Source organism: Microtus oregoni, unplaced genomic scaffold (assembly GCF_018167655.1).
Source record: "Microtus oregoni isolate MIOR12 unplaced genomic scaffold, Mior012 000000F_ref0000247, whole genome shotgun sequence".
Classification (NCBI taxonomy): domain Eukaryota; kingdom Metazoa; phylum Chordata; class Mammalia; order Rodentia; family Cricetidae; genus Microtus; species Microtus oregoni.
Window position 1 is genome coordinate 80,396,826 of NW_024543059.1, and position 19,932 is coordinate 80,416,757.

A 19,932-nucleotide genomic window follows, 5' to 3' on the forward strand; every position below is an offset into this window, starting at 1 on the left:
GAGTTTTGAGTAATTCTGCCATGGAGCAGTTGAGTGTGAATATATAAATGTATATCTAGCTTTCAGTCTCTTCCTCCAGCAGAAATATTTATTTGCCCAAGGACTACTAAAACATAACATGAAGTCAGGGGATTTTACTACATGGTATTTATTCTAAATCAAAGAAAGTTTGCAGCCGACTATCCTGCAGTGCTAATCTTCAACCCACCATGAGTCATTATGTGGTACATTAGTCAACGACCATTGTAAACGGAGATGGTTGGTTCATTTCTGGCCACCCAGACCCAAATAATCATACAGAAGCTGTATTCATTACAACACTGCTTGGCCAACAGCTTAGTCATATTTCTAGCTAGCTCTTACATCTCAAATTAACCCATTTCTATTAATCTGTTGGGAAAGGTTCTGGCATCTGTCTCCTTTGGCAACTACATGGCATCTCCCTGACTCCACCTTACTCTCTCTATAGATCTCTTGTAGCCTGGATATATTCTGCCCTGCCATTGGCCAAAGCAGCTCTATTAATTAGCCAATAAAAACAACACATACACAGAAGGACGTCCCACATCAGACCATAGCGGCATGTTATAAATAGTTTGAAAAGACGGGCTTGCCGTAAACTCCACTAAGCAGACTTCCGGACGGCTGTGAGTACCTGAATCTTGCCTGCTTTCAGAGCAGCGAACATGCACTGTGCTGTGTTGAAGGCGTGTCTCCAATTGTGATAGGCGACGTTCTTCCGATAATTCTTCTTAACACTTAAAATCCATCTGCAAAGAACCTTTAGGAGATGAAGGAGAAGGAGCGACAATGACTGCCAAGTTAGCCATCATTTTCTGGGTCCCGGCACCCTGCGGCACTCACGCTCAATCCTTACAGCCGCGAGGGAGGCGTGCATGACTGTTCTGACCCCTTGACAAAGGAAGAGAGCAACACTGGCTCCTCACAGCTGATGGCTTCTGGCAGGGGTGGATGGGGTAGAGCTCAGTTTTAAAGGACTCACATCTCACCATGCTGCAGTGAGAATACAGGCGATACAAACTGGACTGGCTTGGGTTTTCTTTTTTTCTTTGGGAAAGGCCCAAGGGACAGGGGTGGGGTGGGGGGTTGGGGTGTGGACCTGGAAAGTCAGGCAAGTGAATGTGATGGGGGACATTACGTGAAACTCAAATAATAGATAAAATATGTTAGAAAAAAATGAATAACTATTTTAAAAAGAGAAAAAGAGAAAGGAAAGAAGGAAGGGAGGGAGGAAGGAAGAAAAGAAGGAAGAAACAACACTCAATCAGGTAACCTGTCAGTGGAGGTTGTTCATAAGGGGGGCGGAGCCAGAAGTCAAATATTACTGGTTCAGTCCAGAATCTACTAAGCTAACCTAGTTCGATTGGATGGAAAATGGATAATATCTCAAAGAAAGGTATTTCGTCATGGGTAGGACACCAACTACCTTTATAAAAAATATCTCCTGGTGCCGTCCTTAGAATCTGAGTCATAGGTGTCTGAGGGTTGGAGAATGAGCCCACTCCATGCTCTGTGTGCCAGGACCTAAGGTGGCTTGGGTCGAGGTATCTAGCTCAAGTCTCAGGACAAACCAGAGTCGCAGGTTGATACCCTCTTCATTAGGTCTATACACTTTCACTTCTGCCTAAGGGTTAGGCACATTTAATGACTGCCTACCAAGAAATCAAAATATGGAAATAATGTATACGAAGGAAAGCTCCTGGGAGCCATATGGAAAACATTTCTTTTAAAAGATGGGAAGGGGGGAAAAGGCAAAATTATTCAAGCAAGTCTCCCAAGTTGGGTTTAATTTAACTTCTAAGTGGAGTATTAAATTAAGTCCTCAGGGACCCATGAGCTAAGCATGGCGATTCTGTTTGTGTTACTAGCCCGCCTCTCTTAAAATCTGAATGATTTACGCTCTTTTTGTAAAAACAAGGATGCGCTTTTCCCCAAGTGTGTCACTGGGGATATTGCAAACACAAAGAACATTGCCTCGGGACTGGAAAAAGTTCGAGGGGAAAGAACGCAGCTTTGAAAACGTCCAGCTTTGTGATTGGCTCTGGGGGCTGAGCGGGAGGCTCTGCACTGTTGGTAGAAACTGCTCCATCACAGAGGACTTGGTCTAATCACTTTTCTTTCTATGGCTTTGCCTTCTAGTTCTGTGGTTCAGTTCCCAGAGAATTCTCCAATAAAGAACCTCGGGATTTCTGAGCACTGGGCCCCGTGAGTCGTCCTTGTGTAAGCAGGTCTGTGTGGCCACGATGGTTGTGCGCTCACTCAGCACTGAAATCTCAGCACAGAGTTCTTTATTCCGGATGTTTTTGGACACTCTGGTGGAAAGATGACAGAGCAGTCACAGTAGGGGGAACTTAAATGAAAGCCACACGTTGTACTTTGATGTGTTCTGAGAGTACACATCAATATCATGTAGAAAATCTCTTGTGGTTAATTAAAGCAGCAAGAAAAGTCATGAGAAAAACTGGAAATTCAATGTCTCAATATATTCTTCACTAGTTCAAAGCCTAAAGCTTGTATTAAATATGTATTCCTACCCTGCAATTAAACCATGGCTAGAGTAACTCTCTTTGGGGATCTGGTAAAACGTACTAGCTTGGGGCTCTTTGAGGATGGGAACCTTCATCACAACAGACAATGGACCCCACCTCCTGGGCATGGGAGGGGGAATGACAGGGCATTAGAATCTGAAACAGAGTTCAGGTTAATTATCAGTAAAGAGGCTTGGTCAGTGGTTGATAACACCTTTGAGGAAGGCCAAAGACTGTCTGTGACAGGAAGGATAGTCTTACGACTTCAAGAGAACAGCCTACAGCCAGGAGGGGAGAAGAAAGATGAAGCCTAAGCACTTGCTAAGAAGAGATGTGCACTGGGAAACCCAGAAGCCATGGCCACTGACTCTGTCATCACACTAGGCCTGCCCACTTTCTGAATTCCAGTTCAGAAAGCAGTATTTTCTTTCTCTTCTTTCTAGCTCCTTTTTCCAAACCAAACTGACCCAAACCCTAAACCTGCTTGCGTCGATGCTCTGGGCTTTCCTTTCCCTCTGAAGACCTCCGGCTCCCGAGCAGGTGCTCACAGACTACCATTGCTGGGCCTGGGTGGCTTCTTAACCTCCTCAGAAAGCCTTGCCTTCTCTCGCCCTCAGCTCCTGGCAGCTGCTGACATCTCCAGCTTGCCTTCCCTGCTATTTCGCTTAAACTCTGATAAAATGATCCTCAAGTGTCTGAGTCTGTTCTAAAATTCTTTTCCTACATGACTAAGAACCTATGTTCCGCAGAGACCACGGAATAAAGTGCAGTAGATACAGTTCAGGGGAGTAGAGACAGAAAGACAGTCAACACGTATTCTAATATAGTGGGCTGCTTCAGAGACCAGTGACGGGCAGTGGCTGCCACCAGCATTAATAATGCTGGAGTTTTGTTGTTCAGTGTGAAATGTCTTGGTAGGGACATCCTCCCCACCTAAAATTATACTGACAATAACACCTGAAACACAAGAGAAGACTAGACACTTAAGCAGAAAAGCCAACCGAAATAACCCCAACGGTCAGGTTGATGCTGCCCTGAGTCATTTTAAATCAAAATTAGCTCACAGAGTGCCGATATTCCATAAATTTCCCCCACCTTGTAGAAGTTCTATGTAAAGGAATTAAAATCTTTTAATCTCCCCACCTTGTACAACTGTTATGAAAATCTTTTCATCTCTTCCATCTGGCAAAACTTTTGTTTACACAAAAAAGCTCCCTGTAATCCTGAAAGCCTACGGTCTGGAGCAACTCATCACTTTCCTTCATTTCCTTTACACTGAGTCTTTTAAAACCAGCCAATCTCAAAGACTGTGAGGTCAGAACCCGGCCAATGGGAAAAATACAGTCACCATCTGTATTAGAATAAAAATGAACTAAACTTCCTGCCCCGGGGTGCTCGCTAGCCCAGTCTGGGTCATGGAGTTCCACTGGAGAAAAAAAAATTACCTCAACGAGCTATTTTTGCTTTGTTCATGTGAAGTTATCTATTGCTTGTTTTTGCCATTAAGGTAGAGGAAAAGAAAATAGGTGATCTAGAGAGGCTAAGAATCCGAAGAAAGGGCTGCTAGGGAAAACGAGTATCTATCTATAATACCCAGTCCTCAAATGCTACCTATAAGCCAAACAAAACGTAAATCAACAATAAGCGTTTTTCAAAAAGAATCACATTCTTGTGCTCTAGCCAAGCCCTTGGAAGACAGTCATTGTTAGTCACAGATGCAGACACTCTGGGAACACATGGAACTGATCAAGGTATTAGGAAGGAAAACCGGGATCCATATTTAGTACTTCTGACACCAGATCTGAACTTATCACATCCACAGGGCGGACTTTCAAAGTGAATCCTATCTCACCGTGGAAAAATCTGACGGTGATTTAGCATGGTCAAACTAGCCGAAAGGGGAGATAATTGACATGCTCTCTGTATCTGTGGATTAAGCAGAATGTTACAAGCACACACATACGCAGGCATGTAAGGTACAGATGAACATGTAATTCACACCGGCTCCCCCGGAACAGTAACATCATCTACTCTAAGAGGTAAGGAAACTGAGAACATGGGAGGTAAACTCTCCGGGTGCGTGTGTGCGGGTCACTAAGAGATCTGTGATTGAAGTCCATGACATTCCTCCTCAGGGACGGCCTGGTTTCTTCATTCGCGAATAAGGTCCATTCGTGGGAATTTGTTGGAATAATCAAAGAACACAGCATCCCCCAACTAACACTCAGACAAGAGAGACCATCATTAGCCTGTCTGAATTGCTTGCGCTTCATCGAAGAAAAGTAATACGAACTTTGATTAAATTTAAGTGAGAATCAGATTAGGGTCCCCAGGAAGAAAAGCGACACTCTATCAACCTTAGTATATTTGCCCTCGGCTTTCTTTCCATTCTGTGAGGCCTTTGAGAGCGGGGTCAGCTCATCATTGGAATCACAAAGAGCATGCGAGTAACTTTTCATCGTATGAATCAAGGCAGGGCTAAATAGAATCATAAAAGTATTGAAGACAGAAAGCTTTATATAGGCAATCTGTATTTGGAGACTGGGCCCCAAGGGGTCTCATTTCTGCTCTATGGAGATGACCTCGTTTGAGGAGTCTGGCCTCACACTAGGGCCCTGGTGCTGCTGCGTTCTACGTGGTCATCACAGCCTTGGCGATGGTGTCAAGGTACTTCCAGGCTTCGAACTCCTCCGTGAGTCGCCACTGGAGGAGAGCCAGTTCCCTTAGATGGCTCCCCGGACTGACTGTTCTGCCGCTCACCCTTCCAGCCGCTTCTCTGGCCACCTTCCCCTCCCGTGTCCTACCCAGTACCTCCTGTCACCTGCTTTTGTGCTTCTCCTGTTGTTTTAGGTAAAATCCTCCTATATTCTTTTACCTGGTACCTGACACGTGGTGGGAATCCAATACATGCATTTTTTGGGGGGAAGGGGTTCCAGACAGGGTTTTTCTATGTAGCCCTGGCTATCTTGGAACTCACCCAGTAGACCAGGCTGGCCTCGAACTCACAGAGATCTGCCTTCCTCTGCCTCCCGACTGCTGGAATTAAAGGCATACACCACCAGCACTCAGTTTAATGAATGCATTTTTAATGACTGATGGGTTTTCTTAGGCAAGCGTATGTTAATCATTAAAGCGGAAAACCCCTATTAGGTGCTATTAGTCAGGTACAGTTTTCTATCTTACACACAGACACATGAGAACACACACAAATTTTATGAGTATACACACACACACACACACATACACACACACACACATTTTTACAAATGCACATTGCTGCCTTCCTACCTCATGCTTCATCTGGAAGTTCTGCACAAGGTTGAGGTCAGTGAACATCCGAATTGTACACAGCGCCGTCTCCACATCAGACAGCTCAAAGTCGCTGAAGCCGAAGTCAGTAATCTTAAGGGTTTGGGCAGATGGTACCACAGCAGCCTTAATGAAGAGAAGAAAATGAAATAAAGCTATGAACTAAGACGGAGTTAGTCACAATGCATTCTCACTTTTCAGTAGGGCCATGGAACATGCTCTTTCTTTTATTTTTCCTTTCAATATTGCTGTAGTTTGGGTCTGGATTGTTCCTGAAAAGAAGTGGGCTTGTTCTTCAGCTCAGTGCTGTTGGGATGTCTTAGTCAGGGTTTCTATTGCTGTGGTAAAACATCATGACCGAAGGCAACGTTAGGGTGGGAGACATTTATGCATCTTACAACTTGCAGTCCATCATCCAAGGAAGCCTGGGAAGGGCCTCAGAGTAGGAACCTGGGGTCAAGAAGTAGGGTAGGGGCCATAGAGGGGCTCTGCTTACTGGCTGGATCCTTATGGCTTTCTTAGAGCGCCCAGGACCACCAGTCCAGGGGTGGCACTGACCACAGTGAGCTGTGCCTAGCCACATCAATCATCAATCAAGAAAAATCACTAATGGCTTGCCTACATGCGAATCTGGTGGGGGCATTTTCCCAATTAATCTTTCCTCTTACAAAACGGCTTGTGTTGAGTTTATATAAAACTAACTAGCACATGGCAGTGGAACGTGTCAAGAGGTGGAGCTCATGGCGGGGAAATAAATTTACTGTAGGTATGACCTAGAATGGGAGACTCTGGAGCCTTTGTTTCCTCTTACTGAAAACACTTGCTGGATGTCATGGAACAATCAGTTTTCTATACCAGTTTTCTCCCATAATGCACTGGGGCAACCCCAGACCCCACAGCAGTAGAGCCGACTTGATTATGTACTACAAACTCTGAAACCATGAGCCCACATAAACGTCCTCTTCTTCAGTTGGTTCTCTCAGGTACGTTATCAAGCACTGGCAAACTGCAATAGACTAGAAATCTTTGTCACAGGATCGATCCCCCTACCCTTTTTAAAACAAGCCACATGGGGTTAACAAATATGATTCCAGAGAGGTGAGAGGCTTGCTACCGTGAGACCGCACTTCAAACAGAAAGTAGCAAAGAAGACCCCAGAAATCTGGCTTTGTTATACCTCCTATTAATTTGACAGATGCAACTCTCTGGAACTATCCCATCATCAGAAGTCAGCAGAAAGCATGGTAAAGATAATGGTACAGACAACTTATGATTCATTCATACAAAAACCTTGTGGATACTCTGCACCCTTACCTGACATAGAAGCCAGGTGAGGAACGGAGCTGATTTCCAAGACAGCACATTACCTAGCTCAGATCTTGTCTCACTGATACCCTGTAGTGGAGCCGATGCAGATTCTTCTCCTAGCTTGAACATGTCAATCACCTCAATGCTAACAAAAGCACTGGCGTGGGAATTTTAACTTAGTCCACTACAGGTGGCCGTGGGAAGCTGATTTTGTTTGTATTTTGGAAGGGGTGGCGCTCTCTCTTTCTCTCTCTCTCTTTCTCCCTCTCCCTCTCTCTCTGTCTCCTGAAATCCTTGGCTTGCTACAGTCATTTAATTGTAGCAAGCACCTGGAGGGTCTTGCTCTTTTACATCCATCTCTCCTTCTTTGCACTGTCTGCTTCTGTGAGCTCCTGCTCTTTAACTGATAAGTTCCTCTAAGACATAGTTACAATCTAAAGTAGGAGTAAGCACCCCCCGCTGCTAGCTCCTCTCTGGGAATACCTGCTAAGTGGCACGAATGGCTGTAACTTATTGTCGTGGTTCCTATGCCTTTTTATTTATTAACATAAGTACTTAAGATTAACTGGGAGGGAATTTAAAAAAAAATCTTATTCTTCTTGCTTAACTTAACAATTTTCATTTTATTTCAAGACGAGTCTCCTATGGACTCCAGGCTAGCCTACCTTAGCACTGCCAGTATTGGAACGATAGGCGTACACCAAGATTCTTAAAGTCCTAAAGCTTCCTAGGAGGATGAGGTCCATCTGCCTGTGTTGGGGCAGTCCTCCAAGTACATCCTAATCTTGCTCTCAGAAACCCCTAATTTGTTATGCTGTCTAGGTTTTAGGAAAATTAAACAGCAACACGATCTTTGAACTCTTTTTCTAAAGCATCGATGAATGATTAACTGGCCAAGGTCAAGGGACCCTGGCAGCCTCACTGCTCTCTCGTTCTCTCCTCTATGCTTGCTGGAGCCTGTGGCTACTTGAACTTGTAGGGCCCCCTACTCCCGGACCCATGGACCATGTACTCTGTGGACATGCAACTGAGTGTTAGCATTGGTGGTAGCCTGATCAGGATGAGAGCAACTTGATAAAAAGAGCCTTTTTGTTTATTGAGAAAAGAAATACTGAGTGGAAACAGTTGCCCCACCCCTTCGGTTTCTTAGCATTCAGAGAGCACTATCCTGTCTTCCTTTCAACTTTGTGAACTAAAGCTGTCAAAATACTAAAATCTCCCAGAGCAACTGGGCGCTCGATAGCCCCTATACCTTCAAAGCTACTTCCCAGCTCATGGTGGCTGTCATGTTTTACTTCATGTAGATAAGATTGTTCCATCCTGTAAGACTCTTCCCCGCAGGCAGGACTTCACGAGAAAATATGCACCTTGGAAAGCCAGTCCCATGGATTTTGTGGGGGCTGAACCAGGGAAGACAACTGAACATGTTTAGAAAAAGGTCTCATTGTTTACAGTGGCTTCCAGCATCAGAGAGGGAGCCGCTCCAGTTGGGGAGGAAACAGATAACATCTGCTTTCCTTGAGCATACCCACTAGACCAGAGAACAGATGTTTTATTCCTCAGCATCATTTTTCTTACAGCAGGACATTTTCTTCCTTTCCTTCCACAAAGCATATTCCACAGCTGCAGGAGAGGTGGCCCACACAGTCCAGCCCAGGCCTCCCCTTTGTGCGTGGAGTCTCGGCCTCTCAGACTGACAGGAAAGCAGTGTCCTTTCCTTCTTCAGTCGCTACCACACCACAGCACAAACAGATTCCATGAACAGACCCAACAGAGACAGGCAAACATTCTCCACGAGGGCCTTGTAGCAGATACCGGGTTCAGAACTGGGACCAGTCACTAACGAGGCTTGAGAAAGTCAGAAATCCCTTAAAATGCTCCTTCCTTAAACATCACATAAAATGTCAACTTTCTGTTTGTTTTCTTACTATTCCAGAAGATAAAACATTGCACATTTTCCTAATAGCAGAGACCGAAGTATGTAATATTTGGGGGTGGAGCAGTCAGGTACAATTCTAGATTCTCAGAATTTCTTTTGGTCACAGTTGTATGCACTAGAATTTAGAAAATGAGACACCAGCTGGGGGAACAAGTAGGCAAGCTGCAGACACCAGCTGGAGAAATAGGTAGGCAAGCTGCAGACACCAGCCAGGGAAACAGGTAGGCTGGCTGCAGACACCAGCCGGGGAAACAAGTAGGTGAGCTGCAGACACCAGCCAGGAGAACAGGTAGGCTGGCTGCAGATCTTCACCCTCACACTCCTCTGACTGTGATACCCCAGTCGCGTCCCAAACTCAGCAGACTGCTCGCAGCCTCTGCTCCTTTCCTGCCCACCATCTCCAGGCGATCATACAGGTCTTCTCTTCCAACCTCCCGTCCCTCCCCTTCAGAGGGCAAGACTCACCAACTAGCAAACAAAAAGCACATCAAGAATGATAAACTGAATCGGACAGAAAAGAAAGTAGGAATAGCCTTGAACTCGTTGCATAGGAAAAGACTTTCAGAATAAAACTCCATTTGCACAAGTACAAAGATCGATAAATGGGACCTTATGAAACTGAAAGGCTTCTGTATGGCCAAGGAAACTGTCATTCAGACAAAGAAATAGCCTATAAAACTTGAAAAATTTTTTACCAATTTTACAATTTACATCCAATAGAGAGCTAATATCCAAAATATTTAAAGAACTAAAGAAACTAGATATCAATAAAACAACCCAACAAAAAACAGGGTTACAGCTCTAACCAGTGAATTCTCAAATGGTTGAGAAACAACACTTAAGGAAATGTTCAACATCCTTAGTCATCAGGAAAATGCAAATCAAAACTACTTTGAGACTTCATGTTACACTCAGAATGGCTGAGATCAATAAAACAATTGACAGTTCCTGCTGATGAGGATGTGGAGTAAGGGGAACACTCACTCATCTCTCTGGGAGTACAAACTTGCACAACCACTATGGAAAACAGCGTGGTGGTTCCTCAGAAATTGATCTACCTGAAGACCTAGCTATACCATTCTTAGGCATATACCTGAAGGACACTTCATTGTACCAGAGACACACATGTTCAACTATGTTCATTGTTGCAATAATCATAATAGCCAGAAATTGGAAACAACCTAGATGTATAAAAATGTGGTACACATTTACAGTGGAATACTACTCAGCCATAAAAATGAAACCATAAAATTCACAGGTAAATGGATTAAAGTAGAAAAAAATTCATCCTGAGTGAGGTTCTCCAGATCAAGATAGACAAATATTGTATGCATTTGTGTATGTGTGGATACTGACTATTAAGTCAATGGCAACCAAACTACAATACACAGAACCACAGAGGTTAAATGTAGAGTAAGGGTCTAGATATGGTGGGGAAAGAGAGCTCTCTCTAGGAAAGGAAAATAGAATAGATAGCTATGGATAGATGGTGGGGGACTGGAATGAGATGATCAAATGTAGCTATGTGGGGGAGGGAGAAGGGAGGAATACAGGGAGAGACAGATAAAATTAAGGACATCTGAGTGGTAGTATGGAAACCTAGTATAGTAGAAGCTTCCTAAAATATACATATATACGAAGGCAATATAAACGAAACTGCCAAATAAGGGGAGACACAGGGCCCCAGCTGGACATCTCTTGTCACCAAATGAAGCTTCCAGTACTGGGAGTGGACTACATCTAATTGAGTTGTTGGTCAAAGGGATCCCATGGGGATCCCCAAACAACACAGTCTGTTGCCAAGAATATAGGTTGCTCGTCACAAACTGACAGCAAGGCTCCATTGCTGAAGACACACCCACAAAACTCCTTAAACATGGAGAAGGCAGGTTTGTGCCTACCTAGAGCCTTCACCCTTACATATCAGCATCTTTGATACAAGAAGGCACTCTGCTAGAGGCTACCAAAGAAGAAATGGAACACTGACTCAGACAATCTCTTTTACCTACAATGGTGTCCTGCCTACAAGATATGCTAATGCAATGGTAGAAAAAAGCTGGCTGGACTAATCAGCCAGTATCTGATTTGATTTAACGTCTACTCCCTGAGATGGAACCCATACCCAATACTGCTTGGGTGCCCAAGACTGACAGTAGGTAGTTCATGGACCTAGGGCAAAACCAGATGACCCTTAATGACATTTTGCTATACTCAGAGATCACTGCTTTGCTCAGTCACCATCAGAGAGGCTTCCTCCTGCAGCAGATGGGAAAAAGTACAGAGACCACAGCCAGACAATGCACAGAGAGTGAGACACCTTGGGACACTCACCCCTAAGTGGGATGTCTCCATCAAATCTCCCCCTGCCCCAGGACTCAGGAAACCCTTCAGATTAGGAGGCAGAAAGAATGTAAAAGGCAGAGAGGATGGAGGACACCAAGGAAACAACGTCTTCCAAATCAACAGTATCAGTGCACACACGAATGCACAGAGATGGAGGCAGCGTGCACAGCATGGGGTCCTAGAGCCGAAAGGAGAAGTGCAGCTAAATCTGTTTCGTGTGCCTCTCCTTGAACTCTTTTCCTTCTGTTTGCTTGTGTGTCTTATTCTATATGTTAGCTTTTGTTTTATCGTAGTTTATTTAATTACTAAGAAGGGAAGTGTAGCTTTACAGAACACAGAGTCCCTTTTCCACTACCCAAATATCTGTCAGCATGGTTGATGTCGGTGAGAGTTGATAGGCCAGTGGCTTTCTGATCTACTCTATGTGTCTGATGGTATGTCCAGATATGATACAATAGTTAAGATACGTTCTGTTTCAGGAACTCCTTCCTGGGGTCATTCATTGACTTCTTCAAATGATTTCAAAGAAAATGTTTGTCTGTCTTAAAACTCAAGGCAGTTTTTATTTCCTCCGTTGAATCCTGACAATGGTTACTTTTGTAACAAAAGTGATTGTAGGCAACAGACCCTCAAGATTCAGAATCTGAGATTGGATAATTGATACAGAATCAGAAGGACCCAGAATTCCATCAGAGTCGCATATACAAATTGTTAAAAATACAACTTCTTGGGCTCAAAGCAAAGCTAATGAACTAGAAAAGTCAAGAGTACGCCTTTGCCATCTGTGTGTTGCGATGAGCCTTCCAAGTGATTCCGATGGATGCAACACTGTGAGACCCAGTGCTTCAGGAGAGGCCAACCCAGCTAATGACACAGCCATTTACGAGGTCAGTGTGGCTGTCTCCAATGAAATGCCCTTTGTGGGTCCATTGGTAAATGCCACGCCACAGTCTAATGGGCAGAAACCACAAGGGGAGCTGGCTGCTTCTTGCTGCTGCTTCAGAAGGGTGAAACACAGAAGCTGCTCTAGACTTCAATCTTTTTTGGTTCAAACCATGATCAGAAAATAAGAGGATTTATGGGTTTCCTAAAAGAATCTGACAGACAAAATCCAAATGAACTTTCAGCAGGTTGCAGAATCACAATCCATGTTGAAATGAGACACGTCACAGGCATGTTCAATCTGTGGTACCTCAGTTAGAGCACTGGTTAGGAGGGAGTGCAGCACCAAGAAGTGGCATTAAGACAGTAGGGTACAGCTGCACAGGTTCAAGTTTCTCAGTAAACAGAGAGGCTGGCCTTGAACTCACAGAGATCTGTCTGTCTCTGCCTGCTGAGCGCTGGGATTAAAGGTGTGCACTACTACTGCCCAACTATGATTGTATTTTTCAAATGTATGGTTTCCATGAAAACCATTGAGCATGTGAACAGGGAAAATATCCCACTTGGGTAAAATAACTATACTAATCATTTAAAGATTATTGAATTTCTTGGTTTTGGTGAAGGCTACTGTTTTGCCTATAGGAAATGTCTTAGCACAGGGCTACACAATCTATACCAAAATGAATAAATAAAAAAATAAGCCACATTGATATCAGGGCATTCAGTCTGCCTTAAATGTTAAGTATCAGCTCTCAAGCCCCAAATAGAAATCAAGGCAACTGAAACGTGTCTTGACAGCCAGCCGTTAATAAAAGGCTCCTTCTGCACAAGAAATATTTATTAAAATAAGTTTGAAAAGAAGCTATTGAACTTGCTCTTCCATAAAATGTCAAATTCTTCCAATAGTGTCAATGTTTTATAAAGTCATTTTGTTCCATTTCTCTTTGATATTTAGTCAGTAAAAACGAGAAATTTCAATTAGTTCTCCCTTTAAGGAAAATTTTTTTCAGGGATCAAATGAATATATTTGATAGGTCATACCAGTGGCTTCAAAGAAAGGTCTCCTGCCAAGTGCTGGATGTTCCGCTGTGGGCCCTGACCAATACTCCCATCTCAGGTGCCCTAGGCAAAGGATGACAAGGCCATTCCAGCCTTGGAAGAAAGCCCCTGTAACAGCCACTATCCTACACTCTGCGGAAGGCTGCTGCCTCTGTTCCCCACTTCCAAACTCTCAAAACGTAGGTTTAAAAAGGAAACACACACAGCTTTTATTGCTATTAGAATGTATCTTTTTTCCAAGACAGGGGTGCACTCAAACACAAATGAGAAGAATCTACAGAGAGTTAGGGTGCACCAGGCAGTTTGGAACCCATTCTTCCAGAGAGATGTGTCTAAGACACAGAGGCAGAGAACTTGAATATTTTCTTTAGTTACTAAATTATTATGTTTCCTTCTTTCTTGAATTACATAAGTGGTTCCTTTAACTTTAGTAGGGAAGACATATATTTAAAACTTAGATAATGAGCTTACACTTTTTAAAAATCATACAACAAACTGGTTGTGGTGGCACATGCCGGTAGGATTTGCTGAAGGAGGCAGAGGCAGGAGGATCACGAGTTAGAGGCCAGCCTGGGCTACACATTTAAAAAAAATCATACAACAAAGCCATCATGATAAAATTATGACAAGATATAAATACTTTTAAGTATAAACTTAGAGGAACTTACGAGCATACTTTAATATACGCAGATCTGCTATTATGTTGCTTACCTAGGTCCACATACAAACCTTATTTTAAAAACTGTGGTGTTTCCAAGCTACATACAACCACTGTCTATGAGAAGTTCAATAACAGAGTCTCAGTATTTGGAGATGAGATTATGGCTGGAAATTGTCCACTAGGAAAATCAAAGTGAGACAGCAAGACTCAAACAGATAACCTACCGAAATCTTGCATACGTGAAGAACACGTAGCTGTCTTATCGTTTTAGATCTCTATAAAAGAGGAAGCCTCCATCGACAGGCCAGAGATGGTCTTAGGCTCTCGCTCAATTTAAGGAACCTAATCCCTTACCAAGGCCACAGATGACTTCGGTTCAGTAGCACTGGGTACCATCAAGATCCCAGGACCAACTCTTGGTTAAACCATCTAATTGAAAGTTTCAAGTTATAATTGGTGATTTTTTAAAGGATTTCCCCAGATCAAGGGCAATGAGTATCTTGCTGTGAGATATTTGATCTAGACATTGACTTAGGCATCAGATTTGGGTAAGGTCCTGGCTCTGTCCTTCACCGCAGTCGCCTGGTCAAGGCTGGGCCTACATGGCATTTCTTTCTTTGAAAGATTAAGGTGAAAATGAGGGGAATTCTGTCCTAGGAAATCTTACCTCAGTGACTACCATAGCTCTTTCTTTCTAATTTGGTTCTCAAATAAAGAGACTCAAAGCACCTTTAAGACATCAAAAAATTCAGTTAGCTTCTAGATCCATCATCCACGATTCTGTAAAATTCAGCCGAAGCTGGACCAGAACGGACTCAGTGCCAAACCACGTAGTTTATTTTCTTTAATACCTATTCACTACCTATTGTTTTCTTGTAGGACCAGAAGACAGAAGAAGCAATCAGTCACCCAGTCAGTCAAGCACACATTCATGTTCCAATTGTTGATTTAATCAAACTTATGTTCTGTATCTTTCTTTAAGAGATTAATTTGTTTTTATTTCATGTGTATAACTTTGCTTGTAGGTATACGTGTGTATCATTGTGTGATTGGCACCCAAAGAGGCCAGATGAGGGCACTGGATCCCTGTAACTGAAGCTACAGGCAGTTAAAGCTACAGTGTGGGTGCTGGGAGCCAAACTCAGGTGCTCTGCAAATTTTAGTCTAGATACAGTCATACATATTGCTTAATCTCCGAAGAGTAAAACTTCAAAACAGGAGTTAAGAAAATATGTGACAGCTTTTGAATTTATTTTACAGTTGCAACAGACATAAACAAGCAAACACATGGCAAAGAGGGAAGTGCTGGGTTATGCAGACACCTGGGTAGTTGGAGCTGTAGAAGAATTTTTATTTGGTTGACATAAAGCTAGACTTAAAATCGCTTGCTGAATTTCAACCAATTTAAATAAATTACTTGACCTGCAAAAGATGTAGCCCTACATATCTCAGTGCAGCTGCCAGACATCTATTTTCCAAATGGAGCCACAGATGGCCCTGAACAATACGCTGCACAGCAATTTCCCGCTATTCCAGAGTGATTTTCTCTTGCTAAAATTATAGGCATAATTGAGAAAGCCAAGTTTAGACTTTTGTGAAAGACTCTGCTCTTTCTGAAGTGCAAAACAGAGTTTCATACTCCAGTGATGTTTTTAGCATCGCCGTGAGAAGCTTCTGAGTTTGCTCTTTGGATTTCCATAAGACACTTGGCAGAGTATGGCTTTTCCTTTACCTTGACACTGCTTCATGTCTTGCGGGGCTTGAGAGCACAGAATGGTTTCCTACTCACAGAGTACATGTAATTGAGTAATAGGTCTCATTAGTGGACTAGGCAAATTTGCCAATTAACTAGGGTAAGGTGGTTCACACCTATACTTCTAGAACTGGAGAGCCCGAGGCAAGAGGGATGTCAGGAGTTCAAGTGAGTTCCAGGCCAGGCTGGGCTACTGTGAGAGCCTGTCTCCTATCCCAACAACAACAACAACAAAAATGTCAATTAAGCCCAAGGCAAATGATACTTTTAAACCCCGTGTGACCTTTCAGACACAATCACCTACTGATTTCCTTGCTGTCCTTGCTAGATGACTCATGTTCCTACCCATGACAATTTAACTAAGGATGTCTCCAAGGCCTCTTTCTATTGGCCTTTAACTACTGGGTTCAGCACTCCACACCAACATATGAACTTCTGTCTCACTCCCTCGGCTGCATGGGCGCGTGAACTTGAAGTTCTTTGGCGTTTCTTAGGCCCCAGGGTGGTCTTCACAATACAGCTGTAGCTTCCATGAGAACACGTGGGTAACGCATAAAGAGGATACGATACGTTCTGGCAAGCTACGGTGTCGATAACAAGGAAAGAGAATGTCTGTGATCCGTCCCAACTTTCCACTCCTGACCCGCACATTTTTCTCAGACACACCGAGCTGTGTCACAGCAACGGATTTAACACGCAAGCATTGTAAGCGCATCAAGCGAACCGTTGAGGGTTAGGTGTCAGAGCCTCAAATTTACACGGACCGCTACCGGAGCATTCCTAGCCGAGACCCAGAGCATCTGGCCTGTGTCCTCACACGGTTCCCTGCCTCTGTCTCACTTTATACTGCATCATGACAGGACTCCAGGAACTAACCTTATCTGATCCCGATTTCAAGCACCCTGCCGTAGACCATATGGTCAGAAATCGGATCGCTCTCAGTTCTTGACAGTGCAGAGCCGGTTACCGGCGACAACCAACCATCTGCAGTCACCCACCTCGATCTCCCCAGTAAATGAAAACTAAGTTAATTTTGGTGAAAGAAAGAGGCGAACTGGAAAAAAACAATCAGAATAATAGAATAATATTACAAAGTCAACATAAGTCAGTGGTGTTTTGTATTACTGGTGACCTTGTATCCTATCAAGAAAGTACCGTTAATCAACATAAATAATTCCTGTGATCATCTAAATATCACCACTAGTGAAAAGCACTTGTATATTAACTAGATGGCTGTGGTCAGCAAGTTTTCAAAAGAAAGGATTACCGCTAAAGCCTGGAGCTCTCTTGTTTCTTCCTCCGCCGCTGACGCGTGATAGGACAGGACCTAGGGGTAAGACAGGAGTCCAGGTTACCCAGACAATACGATTAATGCACACAGAACGTCAGCTTGGGATGCTCCCCCAACTTCCTGGAGAGGTAACTAGGCTCCTCTGACTGCCAGCCCCTGCTTGTGGTTTTCGTCAATACAGTGAAACCTGCATGAAAGGTGGAGTGTTTGCACCTGAAGTGACACGCCTTAATTTTATAGGAAATCCTGAAACTGTCACTCTGATGTTGTTGACATAACAAAACACATTATCTATAAGTCACTCTGGAAATCATCTCTGGCTCACCCACAGCAACAAAGTGTTTATTTGGAACTGCTTTTCAGAAATGTTTTTTTGTACAGAATACGGAATAGAACTCTCGCATGAATAGACATATTTAAGTTGCTATTTGTCAAGAAAAAAAATGGTTCTCAGGTGAGGCCTGTAATAACCATCGAATCCATGCAGAAAACTGAAGGCTGGGATGAATGGTCACGCAGATTTAAAGATGCTCTTAGTCTACAAGTCAAGAGCAGATCAGATAAAGCTATCCACAGCAGCTGAGGACACCGGGTCTATTAAGTTCACAATGGAACCAGGACCCAGTGCTACCCTAAGGTCGGGCTTACTTTAAATCTTCTAAGTTGACAAAATAAATAATCGTAATTCTTGTTTTCAAAAATTGTAACTTCTAAGTAATAAGGAGTTATTTTAGATATTCCTTTTGAACAAAAAATGTGATTGTGCAGAATGTTTTTTTAATGCTTTAAATTTTTTATTTTAAAGTTCTATTTGACAGCAGCAGCAATATTTAGAGCCTCCCCATGAAACCATCTAGATCATAAGCTTCAGAGGCCATGGACCTCTGTCTGAAAGAGGATTGATTTCTGCCTTGTGCTGACTTCCTTTATTTATTTTTCCCTTTCCTTACTTTCAATTCTCTAAGACTTACAGGGGATTTCTTTTTCTAAAAGCTTTCTTTACAGGTATCCTCATGGACAGACACATGGGGGCGCTCGACAAGGAAGAGACAGACTTGGGGGCACTGGGCAGCGGGCATCTGTGTGGAGGAAGTACAAATGGCAAACACTGCTTTATGCAGAAAAAGCGGGGGATGGGCCAGAGTCTTGGTTTGGTCATCCGGACCTTGGCGAGAGTCTAATACTTGAAATCTACTTTCTTTAACTTTTAAATAAGTGTACAGACATTGATAAATGTACAAACATCATCTTGAAAATCACATGTTTCTGTGGGGATACAATGCCAGAACACACATCCACACTGCTCATGTTGGGAGGGAAAGGAGAAGCCCCGCATGTGGCCGAGCAGACCAAATTTGGTCAGCTTTGTCCCCACCTCTAATGTCACCATTTGCTTGGCCATGGCTCTCTCCACGGCTTCATACATCTGTGTGTTCTGGATCCCCAAGCCACAGAAGATAACAAAGGCTTCCAGGAACTGTTCATCATTTTGGTTGAAAGGTTTAATCTTGCCAGTGTTCTCCTCCATCTTATTAACCAGTTGGCAGACTCCTGCAACAATCCGAGAAATTAAGCAGAAGTGAGTGTTCGTCACCAGAGCTCCGATCAACCTTAATATTCACCCCCAAAGGTTGTCTGGAGGTTTTCTCTTAGAAATGCCTGGCATGTCCAAGTAGAAGTTCATATCTGCTTAGTGACTTCTACAAATAAACTTAGGAAAGTAACCCTGATTAATTTACATGAGTGTTAGTGTCACACAGCCCTGAATGTATATCATCTATGATTCAAAAAAAAAAAAATCATAGAGAAGGATTTCCCTCCAGATTGGTCATGAACTTCAGGTCAGTTGAGTCCCCAAAGACAATTTGTCCTTTGGAAACTAATTGGATTTTTGTACATGTGCCAAGAGAACAGTTTTGATGCAGATCGGAGTTTTGGGTCACATAGTCTGCCTTCTGAGAAATCAGAGTTTAAATATGCAATTACATACTGAGCAGAATACAGAAAATAGGCAAATCACACAGGCAGCTTCAGATACACACTCAGGTGTCCAAGACAATCACATGGAAGGAGATAAACACAGGAACAATGACTGTTTTAGAGATAAGAGCAGATTTAGTCCCTAAAGAATATCACAGTCTTCTAAGTCCTGTCCTTGCTTCTAGGTCAGTGGACGCAATGAGGCTAGTGGAGGATTACCGTAATGTTATGTCAATCTTTACTCAGCTCATGTCGCTGTGGGATTTTGTGTTTACAGAATGAGGTGGCTGCACAAGGAGTTGGAATACATGGCCTGCCATGGAGTAAAATGTGTTAACGTTTTTAATCACGTGGTCTCCAAATACAAGACTTCCTGTACCTATGCCTCCACTGTGGGATGGGCACTGTGCCGGGTACTTGATTAGACACAAAATCTCTGGTACTCGTGATCATCCTTGTGAAGGTGGCAGGACCATTACAGGAATGACAAAAGGGCTGTTGCTTTTTTTTTATTTTTGAGACAGGGTTTCTCCGTAGCTTTTTGGTTCCTGTCCTGGAACTAGCTCTCGTAGACCAGGCTGGCCTCGAACTCACAGAGATCCTCCTGCCTCTGCCTCCCGAGTGCTGGGATTAAAGGCGTGCGCCACCACCGCCCGGCTGGGCTGTTGCTTTTGATCACAGCCACACAGCACACACAATGGGAGTCTAAAAGCAGTCTCCGCCTTGGCCTCGTCCCAACTTCCTCCACTTCACAGGTTTATTTACATGGAATGTTCCGATCGCCCACCCCTTTGCCTTGGCCGTTCCATCGACCTGGGCCAGCATCACTGCCCAGCAGTCTTCTGCCTGTCTCCCAGG

At 43.5% G+C, this 19,932-nt stretch overlaps 1 protein-coding gene across 1 annotated transcript in view; it reads right to left on the reverse strand.

Annotated features, from left to right (window-relative positions):
* Positions 1–19,932, reverse strand: part of Pde5a (phosphodiesterase 5A) — a 123,948-nt gene that overhangs the window by 26,336 nt on the left and 77,680 nt on the right. The window contains exons 10-13 of the mRNA XM_041649022.1: positions 18,470–18,645; positions 17,071–17,130; positions 5,838–5,984; positions 656–781 (exon numbers count right to left, since the gene is read on the reverse strand). Of these exons, the coding sequence (XP_041504956.1) occupies positions 656–781; positions 5,838–5,984; positions 17,071–17,130; positions 18,470–18,645 (509 nt within the window). The remainder of the gene's footprint in view (positions 1–655; positions 782–5,837; positions 5,985–17,070; positions 17,131–18,469; positions 18,646–19,932) is intronic.